This window comes from Rhinoraja longicauda, chromosome 26 (assembly GCF_053455715.1).
Source record: "Rhinoraja longicauda isolate Sanriku21f chromosome 26, sRhiLon1.1, whole genome shotgun sequence".
NCBI lineage: Eukaryota > Metazoa > Chordata > Chondrichthyes > Rajiformes > Arhynchobatidae > Rhinoraja > Rhinoraja longicauda.
In genome coordinates, this window is record NC_135978.1 from 4330537 (window position 1) to 4352668 (window position 22132).

The following is a 22132-nucleotide window of genomic DNA, read 5'->3' on the forward strand; positions in this document are numbered from 1 at the left end:
CACCGTTTATTTACAGTGTAGGGCAAAGTGCTGGAGTAACTCAGTGGGTCTGACAGCATCCGTGGAGAACATGGATAGGTGATGTTTCGGGTCGGGACCCTTCCACAGACTGTTTGTAATAAGGGGGAAATGAAGCAATGTGTTTTTGTGTGTGTATATATATATATATATACACACACATATATATACACACACACATATACATACACACATATGTATACACACATTCCTGCACACACACATATACAGTATACACACATATACACACACATATATATACATACACACGCACATACAGTATACACACACACACATATATATACATACACACGCACATACAGTATACACACACACACATATATATACACACACATATGTATACACACACATACCTGCACACACGCACATACACATATACAGTATACACACATATACATATATATACATACACACGCATACAGTATACACACACGTATACACACACACATATATACATACACGTGCGTGTATATACACGCACATATATCCACATATATATATATATGTACACACATATATCCACACACATATATATATATGTACACACACACACATATTCAGTCTGAAGAAGGGTCTCGACCCGAAACATCACCCATCTCCAGAGATGCTGCCTGACCCGTTGTTACTCGTTTTTTTGGTGTCAATCTTCTATATCTACACACAGTATACGCACACGGCTTTCCACACCAGCGCCTGCAGTTCCTTGTGCCTACAAGAGGCTGGTGGTCCTGAGCCAGCGGCGCCAGGTGTGGGTGGGTGGGGTGGGGAGTGGGTAGTGGGTGGGGGGGTGGGTAGTGGGTGGGGGGGTGGGTGGGGAGTGGGTAGTGGGTGGGTGGGGAGTGTTTACCTGGGAGACGTTGCCCCATGTGTTCCTGGCGGAGCGCCCCAGACTGTGCAGGGCGCCGGGCTTGTTGCTGATGCCCGCACTGGGCGTGGGCTCCGCGTTATCATCCACCCGACCCAGTGGCAGCCGCTTCCTCAGCGCCGCCCGCACCCCCACACCTCGCACCCCCAGACCCTGCACCCCCAGACCCTGCACCCCCAGACCCTGCACCCCCACCCCACTGTCCGGGCTCTCCTGCAGCGGCTGGTGCTGCTGCCGCCAGCGGCTCAACCCACACTGCATGCTGCCCCCCCCCCCCCTGTGTGTGTGTCTGTCTGTCTTGTCTGTGGACTGTGTGTGTCTGCCTCTGTCTGTGTGTGTGTGAGTGAGTGAGTGAGTGTCTGCCTCTTTCTCTCTCTCTCACGGTCCCCTCCTTTTTCTCTCCCCGTTTTCTCTGTCCCCCCCCCCGTCTATCTATCCCTGTCTGTTTCTGTGTCTCTCTCTGACTTTGCCTCTCCTCTCTATTTTTCTGTCTCTATCTGTTTCTCTCTCTCTCTCTCTCTCTCTCTCTCTCTCTCTGCCCCTCTCCTTTTCTCGCTCTCTCACCCTGCCTCTCTCTCTCTCTCTCTCTCTCTCTCTGCCTCTTTCTTTTTCTCTCTCTCTCTCTCTCTCTCTCTCTCTCTCTCTGCCTCTTTCTTTTTCTCTTTCTTTTTCTCTCTCTTCCTCTCTCCCTCTCTCTCTCTATCTATCTCTGCCTCTCTCTCTATCCTTGTCTCTCTCTCTATCCTTGTCTCTCTCTCCCTCCCTACCTCTCTCTCTCTCTCTATCCCTGCCTCTCCCCCTCCCTCCCTCTCTCTCCCTCCCTCCCTCTCTCTCCCTCTCTCTCTCTCTCTCTCTCTCTCTCCTCTCCTCTCCTCTCCTCTCCTCTCTCTCTCTCTCTCTCCCCTCCTCCCTCTCTCTGTCTCTTTCTTTCTCCTCTGGGATATTTTTGAATTTGGCGCTACTTTGTTGCCGCACCTCATTCCCGCGACGCGATTGGTCAGTGTTGCAAATCGCCAGCTCACCCTGCCGTGTATTGGCTGCTGCTGGACCTGGAATGTAACACATCCCCCCCCCTCTCTCCCCCCTCCCCACCCCCTCCCTCCCTCCCTCTCTCTCTCTCTCCCTCCCCCTCCCTCTCTCCCCCCTCCCTCCCATTCTCCCACTCTCCCCTCCCTCGCTCTCTCCCCCTCCCTCGCTCTCTCCCCCATCCTTCCCTCTCTCCCCCATCCTCCCCTCTTTCCCCCTCTCTCCCTCCCCACTCCCTCTCCCACTCCCTCTCTCCACCCCCACTCCCTCTCTCCCTCCCTCTCCCTCCCACTTTCCCCCTCCCTCGCTCTCTCCCCCATCCTTCCCTCTTTCCCCCTCTCTCCCTCTCCCTCCCCTCTCCCACCCCCACTCCCTCTCTCCACCCCCACTCCCTCTCCCACCCCCACTCCCACTCCCTCTCTCCTCCCCCCTCTCTCTTCCCCCCCTCCTCCTCCTATTGTTCTGTTTTCAGACATAAGACACTCCCTCTCTTGAAGATAGGCACAAACGCTGGAATCCAAAGAAGGGTCTCAACCCAAAACGTCACCCATCCCTTCTCTCCAGAGATGCTGCCTGACCCGCTGAGTTACTCCAACTTTTTGTGTCTATCCGGTTTGAACCAGCATCTGCAGTTCCTTCCCCCACACTCCTGACTCTTGATATGTGTGTGTGTGTGTGTATATAGATATGCAGATGCTCGTTTACACTGAAGATAGATACAAAATGCTGGAGTAACTCAGCGGGACAGGGAGCATCTCAGGAGAAAAGGAATACGTGACGTTTTGAGTCGAGACCCTACTTCTGGCTGAGGAGAAACCTATCCATTTTCTCCAGAGATGCTGCCTGTTACTCAAGCATTTTCTGTCTATATATATATATATATAAAATACACATACAAAACCAAAGCCCCCAAGTCTATGTGGTTCAGCTTATTTGGAGGTTGTAGTGTTTAATGGCTGAAGGGAAGAAGTTGTCCCTGAACCTGGATGTCCCAGTTTTCCAGCTCCTGTACCTTCTTCCCAATGACAGGAGTGAAATGAGAGTGTGGCCAGGGTGGTGTGGGTCTCTGATGATGCTGGCTGCCTTTTTAGAGGCAGCTTTAAAAAAAATATTTCAAAATATACTTTATTCCAGAAATAGAGACAAAACATCATCCTTACAAGACTCCATCCGACGTTCTCGAAGGCTCTACATACATTCAATACTGTTTACAAATTTACCCCCCACCGTTGCCACTCACGTGACCCCCCGGCGTGGAATCCCTTCCCTTATTTGGAGGGGCGTCTCTCTCCACCACACCCTGCCCCCCATGTCCAGCAGCGGAAGGACCCTAGACTGTGGCCCTCCCCCACAGGGCCTTGGCGTTGGCTGCACCGAGCTTCAGTGCATCCCTCAGCACGTACTCCTGCAGTCTGCAGCGGGCCAGTCGGCAACATTCCCCCCACAGACATGTCTCCCTGCTGGGTCTCCCTGCTGGGTCTCGCTCGAGGCAGCGACTCCGGTAAACCCCTTCGACGGTGGGGAGGTCGGAGCTAGTGATGGGCCAGGCAGTCTCCTTCGCTCCTGGGCATTGGAGTTTCTCAACCAGGCAACCAGTTAGAGACTGTATAAGATGTGGGATTAGTGTCGTTGCAGGGAGTCGGGCACGACTGCAGTGATGGTGTGAGCTGGGCGCCCTCTGGTTGCAACTATGTGGAATCTCAAGAAATGGCAGAGAGTTGTGGACCGTCACACAAACCAGCCTCCCTTCCATCGACTCCACCTACACCTCACGCAAGGCCAGCAGCATAATCAAGGACCAGTCTCACCCCAAACACTCCCTCTTCTCCCCTCTCCCATCAGGCAAGAGATACGGAAGTGTGAAAACGCACGCCTCCAGATTCAGGGACAGTTTCTTCCCGGCTGTCTTCAGGCAACTGAACCGTCCTCTCACCAACTAGTGAGCGGTTCTGACCTCCCATCGACCTCATTGGAGACCCATAGAATATTTTTACTAGACTTTACCGTGCACTAATCATTTTTCCCTTCATCCTGTATCTGTACGCTGTGGACAGCTCGATTGTAATCATCTACTGTCTTTCCGCTGACTGGTTAGCACGCAACAAAATAGCTTTTCCCTGTACCTCAGTACACGTGACAATAAACTGAAACCACAGCCCCGGCTGAAAGCACTTGCATGGGAACCTTGCACACACCCCCAGGGAAATATATGACAATCTCACTCAGATATCTTTCTACAGATAGATACAAAAAGCTGGAGTAACTCAGCGGGACAGGCAGCATCTCTGGAGAGAAGGAATGGGTGACGTTTCGGGTCGAGACCCTTCTTCAGGCATTCACCCAAATGGTGTAAACCAGCACCCACAGTTCCTTCCTATATATACACTCCTTTCTGCAGACAACCGTTAACAATTTTTAAAGCAGATTTTATCTGATCACTTTACCCCCCCTCCCCTCTCCCTCTGACTGGCTTTAAAGTTTCCTGCCACTTAAGTCCTAAGGTCGGGACAAGCTAGATGCAGGAAAAATGTTCCCAATATTGGGGGAGTCCAGAACCAGGGGCCAAACAGTCTAAGAATAAAGGGGAGGCCATTTAAAACTGACGTGCGAAAACACTTTTTCACCCAGAGAGTTGTGAATTTGTGGAATTCTCTGCCACAGAGGGCAGTGGGGGCCAATTCACTGGAGAGAGTTAGATAGAGCTCTAGGGGCTAGCGGAATCAAGTGGTATGGGGAGAAGGCAGGCACGGGTTACTGATTGTGGATGATCAGCCATGATCACAATGAATGGCGGTGCTGGCTCGAAGGGCCAAATGGCCTCCTCCTGCAACTATTTTCTATGTTTCTATGTAATTAGGCCATAAGTCTCCTCCACCATTCAATCATGGCTGATCTATCTCTCCCCCCCCCAGCCCCATTCTCTTGCCTTCTCCCAATAACTTCTGACACCTTTAAACTTTAGACCTGGGGCAAACAATTTGCTTTTGTACATAATTAAATGAATAAATATGAATTTCCAAAGATGTCTCGATGCTTGGGAAAAAATATTTGTAGATTGCTGAAATTGCAAATTTGAGGAGTGCAAGTTAGAATTTCATTGTCCCTATGACAATCACTGTTTGAAAAACTCTATATTCCATTTGGAAATGAATCCTTGTTTACTAAAGTATAGTCGGCCCTCTGGTAATTTTCTCTTTGCTCTCACTGTTGTACTTGTGAATGGATCGATTGTACTCATGAACTGTATTATCTAACTTAACTGGTTCGCACGCTACCAAAGGCTTTCACTGTATGTCGGTGTCCGTGGCAATAATATACCAATTTCTCTGGTTCCAGCAGATAATGGAGATTCTGCTGTGAATAACGGCTGGTAACATGAAACCTACAATCCCCGTTTCCTTCCACTGATCACGTTTGAAATTTGATAGTAAGGAAATGCAGGCGCTGGCTTATTACCAAGGATAGACACAAAGTGCTGGAGTAACTCAGCGGGTCAGGTTGCATCTCGAGAGAAAGATAACAGTGACGTTTCGTAATCTGAAGAGACCCTTCTTCAGATTAGAGGTATTTATTTCACAAAATGCCGGAGTAACTCAGCAGGTCGGGCAGTTTCTCAGGAGAGAAGGAATGGGTGACGTTTCGGGTCGCGACCTTTCTTCGGCATTTTGTGGATGCTGCCTGTCCTGCTGAGTTACTCCAGCATTTTGTCACCCATTCCTTCTCTCACACGGTATTGAGGGTTCAGTGTTGAGGTGGATAGAAAATTGGTTGGCGGACAGGAAGCAAAGAGTAGGAATAAACGGGTCCTTTTCGTAATGGCAGGCAGTGACTAGTGGGGTACCGCAAGGCTCAGTGCTGGGACCCCAGTTATTTACAGTGTATATTAATGATTTGGACGAGGGAATTGAATGCAACATCTCTAAGTTTGCGGATGACACGAAGCTGGGTGGCAGTGTTAGCTGCGAGGAGGATGCTAGGAGGCTGCAGAGTGACTTGGATAGATTAGGCGAGTGGGCAAATGCATGGCAGATGCAATATAATGTGGATAAATGTGAGGTTATCCACTTTGGCGGCAAGAACAGGAAAGCAGAGTATTACCTGAATGGTGACCGATTGGGAGAAGGGGAGATGCAACGTGACCTGGGTGTCATGGTGCACCAGTCATTGAAAGCAAGCATGCAGGTACAGCAGGCAGTGAAGAAAGCGAATGGTAGGTTGGCATTCATAGCAAGAGGATTTGAGTTTAGGAGCAGGGAGGTTCTGCTGCAGTTGTACAGGGCCTTGGTGAGACCGCACCTGGAGTATTGTGTGCAGTTTTGGTCTCCTAACCTGAGGAACGACGTTCTTGCCTTAGAGGGAGTACAGAGAAGATTCACCAGATTAATCTCTGGGATGGCGGGACTTGCATATGAGGAAAGACTGGATAGACTGGGCTTGTACTCGCTGGAATTTAGAAGACTGAGGGGGGATCTTATAGAAACATATAAAATTCTTAAAGGGTTGGAGAGGCTAGATGCGGGAAGATTGTTCCCGATGTTGGGGGAGTCCAGAACCAGGGGTCACAGCTTAAGGATAAGGGGGAAGTCTTTTAGGACCGAGATGAGAAAACATTTCTTCACACAGAGAGTGGTGAGTCTGTGGAATTCTCTGCCACAGAAGGTAGTTGAGGCCAGTTCATTGGCTATATTTAAGAGGGAGTTAGATGTGGCCCTTTTTGCTAAAGGGATCGGGGGGGTATGGAGAGAAGGCAGGTACAGGCTACTGAGCTGGATGATCAGCCATGATCATATTGAATGGCGGTGCAGGCTCGATGGGCCGAATGGCCTACTTCTGCACCTACTTTCTATGTTTCTATGTTTCCTGAGATGCTGCCTGACCCGCTGAGTTACTCCAGCATTTTGTGAAATAAATACCTTCCATTTGTACCAGCATCTGCAGTTATTTTCTTACACTTCTTCAGATTAGTCTCGACCCGAAACGTCACCTATCCCTTCTCTCCAGAGATGCTGCCTGGCCCGCCGAGTTACTCCAGCACTTTGTGCCCAAGTTTGAAATTTGCTTGTGTTGAATCTTCCCGCGATTTTAAATCAGATATATATTACATAACTGGAGCGGCACGGTGGCGCGGAGGTGCAGTTGCTGCCTCAGAGACCCGGGTTTGACCCTGACTACGGGCGCTGTCTGTGCGGAGTTTTCACGTTCTCCCCGTGACCGTGTGGGTTTTCTCTGGGTGCTCCGGTTTCCGCCCACACTCCAAGGGCGTACAGGTTTGTAGGTTAATTGGCTCGGTAAGAATTGTCCCCAGTGTGTAGCACAGTGCTTGTGTATGGGGGGGAAGGGGGGGAGGCAGGGGGGTGGGAGGGATCGATGGTCGGCGCGGACTCGGTAGACCGAGGGGCCTGTATCTCCAAAATCTAAAGTAAATAATAAATCACAAAAGTAATGAAATTGAGACGTGAATAATTCTGCAAGTATTCTCCATTTATTTGCATTTGATGATGGATTTTATCAATCGACCCATGGACATGATGTTGAGAAAAGTGGTTTAGTTTTTAGTTTAGAGGTACAGTGCGGAAACAGGCCCTTCGGCCCACCGTGTCCGCACCGACCAGCGATCCCCGCACACTTACACCATCCTACACACACTAGGGACAATTTACACTTGTACCAAGCCGATTAACCTACAAACCTGTACGTCTTTGGAGTGTGGGAGGAAACCGGAGCACCCGGAGAAAACCCACGCGGGTCACGGGGAGAACGTACAAACTCCGTACAGACAGCGCCCCTAGTCAGGATGGAACCTGGGTCTCTGGCGTTGTGAGGCAGCAACTCTACCGCTGCGCCACCGTGCCGGCCTCTCACTTGTTAACAGGACAAAACCTGATTTCCTTGAAGGCAGCCTTTTCTAGATGTAATGAAGTAACACCTAATTAAAATCGCAAAGAATGAGGAACGGGGTAAACAGCCACCGATCCACTCATGTATTAGAACATAAGAAGGTTGCCTTTAAGATTGGTCTGGCATTTCCTCATGTCTTTCCAAATAAACTGTACAAGCATATCCTGTTATACACGTAACCATTTGTCGGGCATGGAGATGAGAGCTGACCGTTGCATCGACCCAAACACAAGGTAATATACGTTTAAAAAATGTTACTGTGTTATGAAGTAACCTGGCTGCTGCCAGGCATTTAAAATTTATTTGGTTTAGTTTACAGCGTTGAAAACAGCCCTTCGGCCCACCGTGTCCGCGCCGACCAACGATCCACGCACATTAATACTATCCTTCACCCACTAGGGACAATTTGTACATTTGCCGGAGTGGGCAAGTTGGGCCGTAGGGCCTGTTTCCACACTCTACTACTCTATAACTCAATGCAATTTATTTGCTACACACTGACTTATTTATTTTTTCTCGATCCAGATCTACAGTGGAGAGGATGGCAAAGCTGAGGATCCTGTTGAATAGGGTAAGAAACGTCATTAGTGATAGGAGCAGAATTAGGCCATTCGGCCCATCAAGTCTACTCCACAGTTCAATCATGGCTGATCTATCTCTCCCTCCTAACCCCATTCTCCTGCCTTCTCCCCATAACCTCTGACACCCGCACTAATCAAGAATCTATCTATCTCAGCCTTATAAAATACCCATTGACTTGGCTTCCACAGCCTTTTGTGGCAAAGAATTCCAAAGATTCACCACCCTCTGACAAAAGAAATTCCTCCTAATCTCCTTCTTAAAAGAACGTCCTTTAATTCTGAGCCTGCGACTTCTTGTCCTAGACTTTCCCACTAGTGAAAACATCCTCTCCACATCCACTCTATCCAAGCCTTTCACTATTCTGTACGTTTCAGAGGTCCCCCTTCATTCTTCTAAACTCCAGCGAATACAGGCCCAGTGCCGTCTAAAGCTGCTTTAGTGCCTTCTTATCAGCCAGCAGGGTTACCCACAACATGCAGAAAAATGACACAAAGTACTGGAGTAACTCAGGTCAGGCAGCATCCATGGATAAGTGACTTTTTCACACAGAGGGTAGTGGGTGTATGGAACGAGCTGCCAGAGTTGGTAGTTGTGGCAGGGACTATCCCAATGTTTAAGAAACAGTTAGACAGGTACATGCATAGGACAGGTTTGGAGGGATATGGACCAAGTGCAGGCAAGTGGGACTAATGTAGCTGGGACATTGTTGGCCGGTGTGGGCGAGTTGGGCCGAAGGATCTGTTTCCACACTGTATCACTCTATGACTATGACTCACTGAGTTACTCCAGCTTTTTGTGTCTATCTTCAGTGTAAACCAGCATCTGAGGTTCCTTCCTACATGGAATTGTTGATGGATCTTCTTTGTGTCTTGAAAATAGATCCAATTTTCCAATAAGAAGAAGACGCATTCTGATCCAGATCGACTTCAGAATGGAGCAAAGGAGATGGTTGCTCTGTCCGCTACTCAGGAGCAGTGTCTTGTCTTTAAGAACAATGCAACTCTGGAGGTACAAATTGGCTGCTTGACAATGGAATCTGATGTGCAAGTGTTAATGCCAGTCGAGGGAATAAAGGCATAGACTACTTTCTAAATGGGGAGAGGATTCAGAGATTGGAGGTGCAAAGGGACTTAGGAGTGCTGGTGCAGGACTTACAAAGGTCAATTTTGGAAACCCTGTCTGAAGAAGGGTCTCGAACCGAAACGCCACCCATTCCTTCTCTCCAGAGACGCTGCCTGACCCGCTGAGTTTCTCCAGCATTTTGTGCCTTTCTTCGGTTTAAACCAGCATCTGCAGTTCCTTCCTGCAGGTTAATTTCCAGGTCGAGACAGGCAAGGCAAATGCAATGCTAGCATTCATTTCGGGGGGACTAGAATATAAAAGCATGGATGCAATGCTGAGGCTCACAGAGAAACAAAGTGGAGAGCTGTGGGTAGACACAAAATGCTGGAGTAACTCAACGGGTCAGGCAGCATTTCTGGAGGGAAGGAATGGGTGACGTTTCAGGTCGAGACCCTTCTACAGACAGACTGATGGAGAACTGTGGGATTGGTAAAATGACTAGGGTGGAGGGAGGGGGCAAGGAGGGAGGGGCAAGGAGGGAGGGGGCAAGGAGGGAGGGGGCAAGGAGGGAGGGGGCAAGGAGGGAGGGGGCAAGGAGGGAGGGGCAAGGAGGGAGGGGGCAAGGAGGGAGGGGGCAAGGAGGGAGGGGGCAAGGAGGGAGGGGGCAAGGAGGGAGGCCGATTGACCAGTACCACAGTTCACCACATTGTTTCTCTTGAGATCACACCTTCCCCCTGCCAACAATGGACCGACCAGGCACCGCCCTGCCCGAGGTCATTTGTGGCCGGCCTTGCTTAGTCCTAGTCTTTCTTCGCCTCCAGCTCTTCACCCCCCCACCCCACCCCCTGCTTTTCAGTCTGAAGAAGGGTCCTGACCCAAAACGTCACCCGCCCTTTTTCAGCAGAGATGCTGCCTGTCCCGCTGAGCCACACCACCACTTTCTGCCTCTGTTTCTTTTCAACTGCTACTGTATATCTGTGCAAAACTAACCCACAAAGTCACCTCAAAATCATTCAGGAAAAACGCAACATTTTCAATAGTCCTTCTAAACTGACTATGCAGTGGTTGAAGAATTTATGTCTTTTAAATTACAATATATTTTTTTCTTGTTTGTTGTGGAGAAAGACTGTACAAATATATTTACTTTCTACTTTATTCATTGTTCACAAGTTCATGTTCTTAAGTGATAGGAGCAGAATTAGGCCATTCGGCCCATCAAGTCTGCTCCGCCAATCAATCATGGCTGATCTAACTCTCCCTCCTAACCCCATTCTCCTGCCTTCTGCCCTTAACCACTGACATCTGTACTAATCAAGAATCTATCTCTGCCTTAAAAATATCCATTGACTTGGCCTCCACGGCCTTCTGTGGCAATGAATTCCACAGTTTCGCCAGCCTCTGACTAAAAGAAACTCCCCCTCACCTCCATCCTAAAGGCATGTCCTTTTACAAACGTTTAGGAAGGAACTGCAGATGCTGGTTTACACTGAAGATAGACACAAAATGCTGGAGTAACTCAGCGGGACTGGCAGCATCTCTGGAGAGAAGGAATGGGCGACGTTTTGTGTCGAGACCCTTCCTCAGACTGAGAACCAGGGGAGAAAGGTACGGAAGGGTAAGGTGTGAAAACGAGTGATCAAAGGTGACGGAGGTCAAGGAAAATGTAGAATAGATCATTGTTAGCTAGGGGAAGGTGACAACGTTAAAATGTAAAATGTAATCAGGAGCTCAGTGAAACTAGTTGTAGATCTAGGATAGGGGAGGGACGGAGACAGAGGGCGAGCAAGGGTTACTTGAAGTTAGAGGTCAATATTCATACCGCTGGGATGTGAGCTGCCCAAGTAAATATCAAACAACAAGAATGGACTGGGCATAATCTGAATGGAGTCTTTGTTTCTGTGTCTTTTCCCCACCAATTCAGCAGCTGTACATCCGTTAAGTTCCACACTCTTTGATGCATCTACCATTCGGAATTAAATAGCCAGGAGCAAAAACCTCTTAACATATAAATAGCAAAATTTAAAACATATTCTTTGTATGCTCTGTTGGTAATAGAAATGAGAAAGGCCTTTAATTTTAATATGACCCACTGCTGTGAAGATGGAATTTCTACATTACTTATGCTGAAATAACTTGCATTAGCATGAAGTAATGAGAATATATATTTTTTTACTCCTTTTATCCAACGGCAGGTTACTTGGCGGGAGACTGTAAAATCGGCAGTTTATGCTGATCATCCAGAATGCCTCAAATTAATTGGCGCAGCGGTAGAGTTGCTGCCTCACAGCGCCGGAGACCCGGGTTCGATCCTGACCACGGGCTGCTGTCTGTACGTTCTCCCCGTGACCTGCGTGGGTTTTCTCTGGGTGATTTTTCAGATTTAGAGATACAGCGCGGAAACAGGCCCTTCGGCCCACCGGGTCCGTGCCGCCTAGCGATCCCCGCACATTAACACCATCCTACACCCACTAGGGACAATTTTTACACTTGCCCAGCCAATTAACCTACAAACCTGTACGTCTTTGGAGTGTGGGAGGAAACCGAAGATCTCGGAGAAAACCCACGCAGGTCACGGGGAGAACGTACAAACTCCGTACAGACGGCGCCCGTAGTCGGGATCGAACCTGAGTCTCCGGCGCTGCATTCGCTGTAAGGCAGCAACTCTACTGCCGCCTGGGTGCTCCGGTTTCCTCCCAAATCTCAAAGACGTGCAGATTTGTAGGTTAATTGGCTTCTGTAAAATTGTAAATTGTCCCGAGATAGTGTTAATATATGAGGATCGCAGGTCACTGCAGACTCAGTGGGCTGAAAGGCCTGTTTCCGCACTGTATCTCTAAACTAAGCTTTGAATCAGCTTTAAAATTGCCTTTTGATACATCTCCATCTGTAATATGTCCACATTTCCATCTCATCATCCAAAACATTGGTGAGGCCACATTTAGAGTATTGTGTTCAGTTCTGGGCACCATGTTTTTGGAAAGTTGTTGTCAAGCTCGAAAAGGTGCAGAGACGATTTACGAGGATGTTGCCAGGACTCATAAGGTCATAAGGAATCGGAGCAGAATTAGGCCATTCGGCCCATCAATGGGCCATTCTATCACGGCTGATCTATCTCTCCCTCCTAACCCCATTCTCCTGCCTTCTCCCCATAACCTCTGACACCTGTACTAATCAAGAAAGGGTCTGAGCTAAAGGGGGAGGTTGAGAAGGCTGGGACTCTATTCCTTGAAGCACAGGAGGATGAGGGGTGATCTTATAGAGGTGTATAAGATCATGAGAGGAATAGATCGGGTTGACTGACAGGGTCCCTTGCCCAGAGTAGAGGAATTGTGAACCAGAGGACATAGGTTTAAGGTGAGGGGGGAAAGATTTAATAGGAATCTGAGAGGTAATTTTTATCACATAGAGGGTGGTGGAGGTATGGAATGAGCTGCCAGAGGAGGTAGTTGAGGTAGGGATTATCGTAACATTTAAGTAACATTTGGGCAGGTACATGGATAGAGCAGGTTTGGAGGGTTATGGGCCAAACGCAGGCAAGTGGGAGTGGTGTAGATGGGACATGTTGGTCAGTGCGGCCAAGTTGGGCCGAAGGACCTGTTTCCACGCTGTGTCACTGCGATGTATGCAATGTATCATCACTGTTGCAAGTGACAATAAACAAAACTATCTAACTCACTAACATGAAGAAGTCATTGCTATTGAGAGCGTGCAGCGTAGGTTTACTAGGTTAATTCCCGGAATGGCGGGACTGTCATATGTTGAAAGACTGGAGCGACTAGGCTTGTATACACTGGAATTTAAAAGGATGAGAGGGGATCTTATCAAAACGTATACGATTATTAAGGGGTTGGACGTTAGAGGCAGGAAACATGTTCCCAATGTTGGGGGAGTCCAGAACAAGGGGCCACAGTTTAAGAATAAGGGGTAGGCCATTTAGAACTGAGATGAGGAAAAACTTTTTCAGTCAGAGAGTTGTGAATCTGTGGAATTCTCTGCCTCAGAAGGCAGTGGAGGCCAAATCTCTGAATGCATTCAAGAGAGAGCTAGAGAGCTCTTAAGGATAGCGGAGTCAGGGGGTATGGGGAGAAGGCAGGAACGGGGTACTGATTGAGAATGAACAGCCATGATCACATTGAATGGCGGTGCTGGCTCGAAGGGCCGAATGGCCTCCTCCTGCACCTATTGTCTATTGTCTATTGCCTAAGTCAGTATTGTCTTTGGAGTGAAGAGTTAATTGCTTTGCAATGTCATAGATTTCAACTTTTCATTCCAAACGTGGAACAATGCCAATAACTGAAGCCCATTGGAATGCTGTCTTGGAAAAGGGTGGAGCACGTGAATAAAAAGAGACACAGATGTCTTTGATTTTATGATTGAGGAAGACTGATATAGTTCATTTAACCACGGCTGATTAACAAAGGTCATCGAGTGTTTATGAGCGTGGTTGAAGACGATCTGAAAAAATATTCAGGTCAAATCAAGTCTAGTTTACTGTCATATGAACAAAGTTCTGAGAGGTGTGGTTTAGTTTAGTTTAGTTTAGAGATACAGCGCGGAAACAGGTCCTTCGGCCCACCGAGTCCGTGCCAACCAGTGATCCCCGCACACTATAGACAATAGACAATAGGTGCAGGAGGAGGCCATTCGGCCCTTCGAGCCAGCACCGCCATTCAATGTGATCATGGCTGATCATTCTCAATCAGTACCCCGTTCCTGCCTTCTCCCCATACCCCCTGACTCCGCTATCCTTACGAGCTCTATCTAGCTCTCTCTTGAATGCATTCAGAGAATTGGCCTCCACTGCCTTCTGAGGCAGAGAATTCCACAGATTCACAACTCTCTGACTGAAAAAGTTTTTCCTCATCTCAGTTCTAAATGGCCTACCCCTTATTCTTAAACTGTGGCCCCTTGTTCTGGACTCCCCCAACATTGGGAACATGTTTCCTGCTACCACTATACTGCACACACTAGGGACAATTTACAATTTTTACCGAGCCAATTAACCTACAAACCTGTAGGTCTTTGGAGTGTGGGAGGAAACCGGAGATCCCAGAGAAATCCCACGCAGGTCACGGGGAGAACGTACAAACTCCGTACAGACAGCACCCGTGGTCAGGATTGAACCCGGGTCTCTGGCGCTGCGAGGCAGCGACTCTACCACTGCGCCACCGTGCCGCCCATACACTGGTTCTATCCAACACACTGAGGCCCTGTTTCCATACTGCATCACTCCATGACTATGACTGCGAGGGCCTCAACCGCGGCTGTGACCCTGGACACATTCTCTGGGTGGGTCCGTTGTGGACCCGTCCCCATTGTGCTGTCGGGACCAATGGCCGTGGTCCCAGAAATACTTCTGAGAAGGGAGGTCATTAGCTAACCAGCCAACTTTGCTTCCTTGTTAGCTGATGAAGTAAAAATGACCGTCGCATTGCTAACATGTTTCAATGAGATACATCAATCACTGCAGCAATTAGAACCCTATAATTGAGAAAACCAAGTCTGTTTTCATAAGTGGATAAATACATCAATTATAGGAGCAGAATTAAGCCATTCAGCCCATCAAGTCTACTCTGCCATTCAATCACTGCTGATCGACCTTGCCCTTTCAACCCCATAACCCCTGACACCCATTCTAATCAAGAATCTGTCTATCTCTGCTTAAAACATATCCATTGACTTGGCCTCCACAGCCGTCTGAGGCAAAGAATTCCACAGATTCACCACCCTCTGACTAAAGAAATTCCTCCTCATCTCCATTCAAAAGGGCGGCACGGTGGCGCAGCGGTAGAGTTGCTACCTTACAGCACCAGAGACCCGGGTTCGATCCTGACCACGGGCGCTGTCTGTACGGAGTTTGTACGTTCTCCCCGTGACTTGCGTGGGTTTTCTCCGGTACCTCCGGTTTCCTCCCACACTCCAAAGACGTGCAGGTTTGTAGGTTAATTGGCTTGAAATAAATGTAAATTGTCCCTGGTGTGTGTAGGATAGTGTTAGTGTGCAGGGATCGCTGGTCGGTGCGGGCCTGTTTCGCGCTATATCTCTAAACCTAACTAAAGGTTTGTCCTTTTATTCTGAGGCTGTGCCCTCTGGTCCTAGACTCTCCCACTGGTGGAAACATCCTCTCCACATCCGATCTATCCAAGCCCTTCACTGTTCGGTAAGTTTCAATGAGGCCCCTCCTCATCCTTCTAAACCCCAGCGAGTACAGGCCCAGTGCCGTCAAATGCTCAGGGAAACGTTATTATTTAATACTAGACCAAGTGGACCTGCTGGGCACAAACCTCTCCTGCATTGGTACAGCATCCTCTCCTCCCCCACTCCCCTCTCCCCCCTCCCCCTCCCACTCCACCCCCTCCAACCCCCCTTATCCTCCCTCCTCCCTCTCTCCCTCCTCACTCTCTCCCCCCTCCCTCCACCCCCTCCAACCCCCTTATCCTCCCTCCTCACTCTCTCCCCCCCTCCCTCTACCCCCTCCTTCCTCCTCTCCCCACTCCCCCCCAAGAGATAGATTTAAACTTCAAAATGTGAATAACTTTAAAAATGTGGCCGATTTCAATGAAACTTCTTCCATTAGCACCTCAGGGACGATGGTGAGTAAGGTGGGCCTAAAATCGCCGCGCTATCGTGTACCGTTTTGGCTGTAGTTCAGGAACAAACAAACAAACAAACGAGAGTTTTAGTATATAGATAGATGATGCGCCATTAAAGGGAATGCAAGGCAGAACTGGGTCTTGCTTCTGATAATGTGAGCATGGTTTGGGTTGGGTCTCTCCATGGGGAAGGGTAGGGTAATGGGAGCATGGTTTGGGTTGGGTCTCTCCATGGGGAAGGGTGGGATAATGTGAGCATGGTTTGGGTTGGGTCTCTCCATGGGGAAGGGTGGGGTGAGGTTGTAGCCGAGGGCATCAACTGCCGCTGTGATCCTGGACACATTCTCTGGGTGGGTCTGTTTTGGACGGATCTCATTGTCCCAGAAATACCTCTGAGAGGGGGGAGCCACAGTTCAAGGGGACTGAAGCTGTGGTTAAAGGAAGAGGCTGCCCCTGAACCTGGACGTTACAGTTTTCAGGCTCCTCCACCTTCTTCCTCAATGGCAGGAGTGAAGTGAGTGCATGGCCAGGGTGGTGTGGGTTTTGTTTAGTTTAGTTTAGATTTACAACAGTCCTTTTGACCCACCGAGTTCGCGTTGCCCGGCGATCCCCGCACACTAACACTATCTCACACACACTGGGGACAATCAACACTTACACCAAGCCAATTAAGCTACAGACCCACACATTGGGCGGCACGGTGGCGCAGCGGTAGAGTTGCTGCCTTACAGCGAATGCAGCGCCGGAGACTCAGGTTCGATCCTGACTACGGGTGCCGTCTGTACGGAGTTTGTACGTTCTCCCCGTGACCTCCGAGATCTTCGGTTTCCTCCCACACTCCAAAGACGTACAGGTACGTAGGATAATTGGCTGGGCAAATGTAAAAATTGTCCCTAGTGGGTGTAGGATACTGTTAGTGTGCGGGGATCGCTGGGCGGTGCGGACTCGGTGGGCTGAAGGGCCTGTTTCCGCACTGTATCTCTAAAAAATAAAAAAAACCTGCACGTCTTTGGAGTGTGGGAGGAAATTGAAGATCTCGGAGAAAACCCACGCAGGTCACGGGGAGAACGTACAAACTCCGTACAGACAGCACCCGTAGTCGGGATGGAACCCGGGTCTCTGGCGCTGCAGGCGCTGTGAGGCGGCAACTCTAACGCTGTGCCACCTTGGCTGCCCTTATTGTTCATGAACGGAATGATCGTTGACTTCTTTCATTGCAGGCCACTCAGCGGAGCGACAATCCCGTTTCCCAACACGTGATTCGTTTTGAACTTCCCATTGATCTTTGGCTTCTCAGGGGTAGGTCGTTGAATGATCAGTCTTTAAGCCTGTTGTTTCGTTTAGTTGAAAGCTTCAAGGGGGCATAGCTCATGGTGAGAGGGGCAAAGTTTAAAAGCGATGTGTGGGACAAGTGGCGGCATGGTGGCGCAGCGGTAGAGTTGCTGCCTTACAGCACTTGCAGCGCCAGATCGCGGAGAAAACACACGCAGGTCACGGGGAGAACGTACAAACTCCGTACAGACAGCACCCGTAGTCAGGATCGAACCCGGGTCTCTGGCGCTGTAAGGCAGCAACTCGGTCACAGCGCCACCCTGCCAAACTTAATACTGTTTTGCGATAGTTTTCTGATTAATTGACCTGCCATTTAGTGCTTTGTTTTGCAGGCATGTCACCTACACAGTATTTGAGAACCTACTGTCGGTGTGATGAAGGTTTAAGTAAGTTGTATAAAACAGCCTTCGATCAGCAGGACAAGGACAAGGATAAATACGTTAGCTTGAAGGTAGGAATGCAGGTTCAGCAGAATATACCGACATGAGTCAAAAACAAATAGCAAGTGGGCGGTACAATATCATAACAGCTGCCTCCTTAAACCATGAGAGGGATAGATTGGGTAGACGCACAGAGTCAGGGATGTGAGGCTGAGGCTCTACAAGGCGCTGGGCAGGCCACACCTGGAGCACTGTGAGCAGTTTTGAGCCCCATATCCGAGGAAGGATGTGCTGGCTCTGGAGAGGGTCCAGAGGAGGTTTACGAGAATGATCCCAGGAATGAGTGGGTTAACATATGATGACCGTTTGTCGGCACTGGGCCTGCACTCGCTGGAGTTTAGAAGGATGAGGAGGGACCTCTTTGAAACGCACAGAATAGTGAAAGGCCTGGACAGAGTGGATGTGGAGAGTGGTTGTTTCTACTAGTGGGAGAGTCTAGGACCAGAGGGCACAATAGACAATAGAGAATAGACAATAGGTGCAGGAGGAGGCCATTCGGCCCTTCGAGCCAACACCACCATTCAATGTGATCATGGCTGATTATTCTCAATCAGTACCCCGTTCCTGCCCTCTCCCCATACCCCCTGACTCCGTTATCCTTAAGAGCTCTATCCAGCTCTTTCTTGAATGCATTCAGAGAATTGGCCTCCACTGCCTTCTGAGGCAGAGAATTCCACAGATTTACAACTCTCTGACTGAAAAAGTTTTTCCTCATCTCCGTTCTAAATGGCCTACCCCTTATTCTTAAACTGTGGCCCCTGGTTCTGTGGCCCCTGGACTCCCCCTACATTGGGAACATGTTTCCTGCCTCTAACGTGTCCAACCCCTTAATAATCTTATATGTTTCGATAAGATCCCCTCTCATCCTTCTAAATTCCAGTGTATACAAGCCTAGCCGCTCCAGTCTTTCAATGACAGTCCCGCCATTCCGGGAATTAACCTAGTAAACCTACGCTGCAAGCCCCCAATAGCAAGAATATCCTTCCTCAAATTTGGAGACCAAAACTGCACACAGTACTCCAGATGCGGTCTCACTAGGGCCCTGTACAACTGCAGAAGGACCTCTTTGCTCCTATACTCAACTCCTCTTGTTATGAAGGCCAACATTCCATTGGCTTTCTTCACTGCCTGCTGTACCTGCATGCTTCCTTTCAGTGACTGATGCACTAGGACACCCAGATCTCATTGTACGTCCCCTTTTCCTAACTTGACACTATTCAGATAATAATCTGCCTTCCTATTCTTACCAAAGTGGATAACCTCACACTTATCCACATTAAACTGCATCTGCCATGCATCCGCCCACTCACACAACCTGTCCAAGTCATCTTGCAACCTCATAGCATCTTCCTCACAGTTCACACGACCACCCAGCTTTGTGTCATCTGCAAATTTGCTAATGGTACTTTTAATCCCTTCATCCAAGTCATTAATGTACATTGTAAATAGCTGCGGTCCCAGCACCGAGCCTTGCGGTACCCCACTAGTCACTACCTGCCATTCTGAAAGGGACCCATTTATCCCCACTCTTTGCTTTCTGTCTGCCAACCAATTTTCTATCCATGTCAGTACCCTATCCCCAATACCATGTGTTCTAATTTTGCCCACTAATCTCCTATGTGGGACCTTGTCGAAGGCTTTCTGAAAGTCGAGATACACCACATCCACCAGCTCTTCCCTGTCAATTTTCCTAGTTACATCCTCAAAAAATTCCAGAAGATTAGTCAAGCATGATTTCCCCTTCTTAAATCCATGCTGACTCGGAACGATCCTGTTACTGCTATCCAAATGCTCCGCAATTTGGTCTTTTATAATTGACTCCAGCATCTTCCCCACCACTGATGTCAGACTAACTGGTCTATAATTTCCTGTTTTCTCTCTCCCTCCTTTCTTGAAAAGTGGGATAACATTAGCTACCCTCCAATCCACAGGAACTGATCCTGAATCTATAGAACATTGGAAAATGATCACCAATGCGTCCACAATTTCTAGAACCACTTCCAAGGATGCAGACCATCAGGTCCTGGGGATTTATCAGCCTTCAGTCCCATCAGTCTACCCAACACCATTTCCTACCTAATGTGGATTTCCTTCAGTTCCTCCGTCACCCTAGGATCTCTGGCCACTAGAACATCTGGGAGATTGTTTGTGTCTTCCTTAGTAAAGACAGATCCAAAGTATCGGTTCAACTCGTCTGCCATTTCCTTGTTCCCCATAATAAATTCCCCTGCTTCTGTCTTCAAGGGACCCACATTTGCCTTGACTATTTTTTTCCTTTCACAGCCTCTGAATTAATGAATGTTCCTTTAGGAAGGAGATGAGGAATTTCTTTAGTCAGAGGGTGGTGAATCTGTGGAATTCATTGCCACAGAAGGCTGTGGGTGCCAAGTCAATGGATATTTATAAGCCAGAGATAGATAGATTCTTGAATAGTACAGGTGTCAGGGGTTATGGGGAGAAGGCAGGAGAATGCGGTTGAGAGGGAGAGATGGATCAGCCATGATTGAATTGTGCAGCAGACTTAATGGGCCGAATGGCCTAATTCTGCTCCTGTCACTTGTGAACTTATAAATTAGTTTTTGTGGATAATCATCATATTCGGTTTGTTACCTAATTAAGAATCCATTCGGTAGTCAAGACCTCGTTTTGCTGTGAGTCAGGTTTCTGTGTAATCTTGTCACCTGAGAGTGTAAAAGCTGTACCAAAGTCGCGCTCAGGAGATCAGCTTTGACTGGTCTGGTGCTGACCAGTTTTAATAAATAAATCGCCTGTGACTTCGAACACCAACTACCTTTCCACTTTGCTCATACTCTCCTTCTCCCAATAGCACCAATCAATCTAATGATGACGTTTATATGGAATTTATTTCTCAGGAAATGGAACATGCATTGTTGCTTATCTACATGTTAAATGAAATACACACGGAAAGGTTGTACAACTTGATGAACGTCAAAGAAGATTTCAAAGTGGACCTGAAATTATTCATAGCTCTTGCTGGTCTGTCATCCAGAATCCTAGATAAAGAGCCGACGCAAGTATAAAGTCCCATTAGAAGTCATTGCTATAAGGCCGACGCGGTGGCGCAGCGGTAGAGTTGCTGCCTCACAGCGCCAGGGACCCGGCTTCGAGCCTGACTACGGGTGCTGTCTGTGCGGAGTTTGTACGTTCACCTGCGTGGGTTTTCTCCGAGATCTCCGGTTTCCTCCCACACTCCAAAGACGTACAGGTTTGTAGGTTAATTGGTTCGGTATAAATGTAACGTTGTCCCTTGTGTGTATAGGATAGTGTTAGTGTGCGGGGATCGTTGGTCGGTGCGGACTCGGTGGGTCGAAGGGCCTGTTTCATGCTGTATCTCTACTACTCAATACTTCTTAGCCTGGTTCACCGAAACAACATTAATAGTTTTCACAAGGGTGAACGTTTTCATAGACACTTGTGTCTTACTGTCTTTTAAAAAAAATTGGGTTAATGTTTCACATCAAAGATCTGTTTTTATTTCCATTTGTGTCATTTTTACATGTGGGCATTGTGACTGTCTCTCATTGACTCTGTATGTAGTTTCGTTTAGTCTAGTTTAGAGACACAGCGCGGAGAACAGGCCGATCGGCCCACCGAGTCCGTGCTGACCAGCGATCCCCGCACACTAACACAAGCCTACACACACTAGGGACAATTTTACACTTATACCAAGTCAATTAATATACAAACCTGTACGTCTTTGGAGTGTGGGAGGGAACTGAAAATATCAGAGAAAACCCACGCGGTCACGGGGAGAACGTACAAACTCCGTACAGACAGCACCTGTAGTCAGGATCGAACCGGGATCTCTGACGCTGTGAGGTAGCAACTCTACCGCTGCGTCACCGTGCTGCCCCTATTCTATAGTGGGCAACACTGCTGTTACTTTGATGTGTGCAACGGTTCTCTAACGTGTCATCTTTTGCCTCAGTAACGATGCTGTTGGACCCAACGTTATCTCCGGCAAGGACCTGCTCGAAAAGGCGGACTTCTACGCTCTGCGATGGAGAGCTTCTGATGTTGGTCTCGGTGGTGATCTTTGGATTCTGCTGTCTTATTTGTTCTAAATAACAGCGTGTGGAATAGTACAGCACAAGAACAGGCCCTTTGGCCCACAACGTCTGTGCCGAACATGGTGCCAAGACCGTCTCTTACCAGACCCGAAAGATCACCTCTTCATAGAGTCTTAGAGTCATGCAGCGTGAAAACAGGCCCCTCGGCCCAACTTGCCCACACCAGCCAACATGTCCCATCTACACTAGTCCCACCTGCCTGCG

The 22132-nt window shown here is 48.5% G+C and overlaps 2 protein-coding genes across 2 annotated transcripts in view; one reads left to right on the forward strand and one right to left on the reverse strand.

The window, feature by feature from the left end:
* The window catches only part of pimreg (PICALM interacting mitotic regulator), a 21211-nt gene extending 20046 nt beyond the window's left edge, over positions 1-1165 (reverse strand). The window contains exon 1 of the mRNA XM_078422361.1: positions 887-1165. Coding sequence (XP_078278487.1) covers positions 887-1165 — 279 coding nt within the window. The remainder of the gene's footprint in view (positions 1-886) is intronic.
* Positions 1-21922, forward strand: part of LOC144606556 (uncharacterized) — a 23676-nt gene extending 1754 nt beyond the window's left edge. Inside the window, exons 2-7 of the mRNA XM_078422811.1 lie at positions 8354-8399; positions 9290-9418; positions 17286-17364; positions 17730-17848; positions 20711-20868; positions 21787-21922. Of these exons, the coding sequence (XP_078278937.1) occupies positions 8370-8399; positions 9290-9418; positions 17286-17364; positions 17730-17848; positions 20711-20868; positions 21787-21922 (651 nt within the window). The 5' untranslated portion in view covers positions 8354-8369. The remainder of the gene's footprint in view (positions 1-8353; positions 8400-9289; positions 9419-17285; positions 17365-17729; positions 17849-20710; positions 20869-21786) is intronic.
* The last annotated feature ends 210 nt before the right edge of the window (positions 21923-22132 follow it).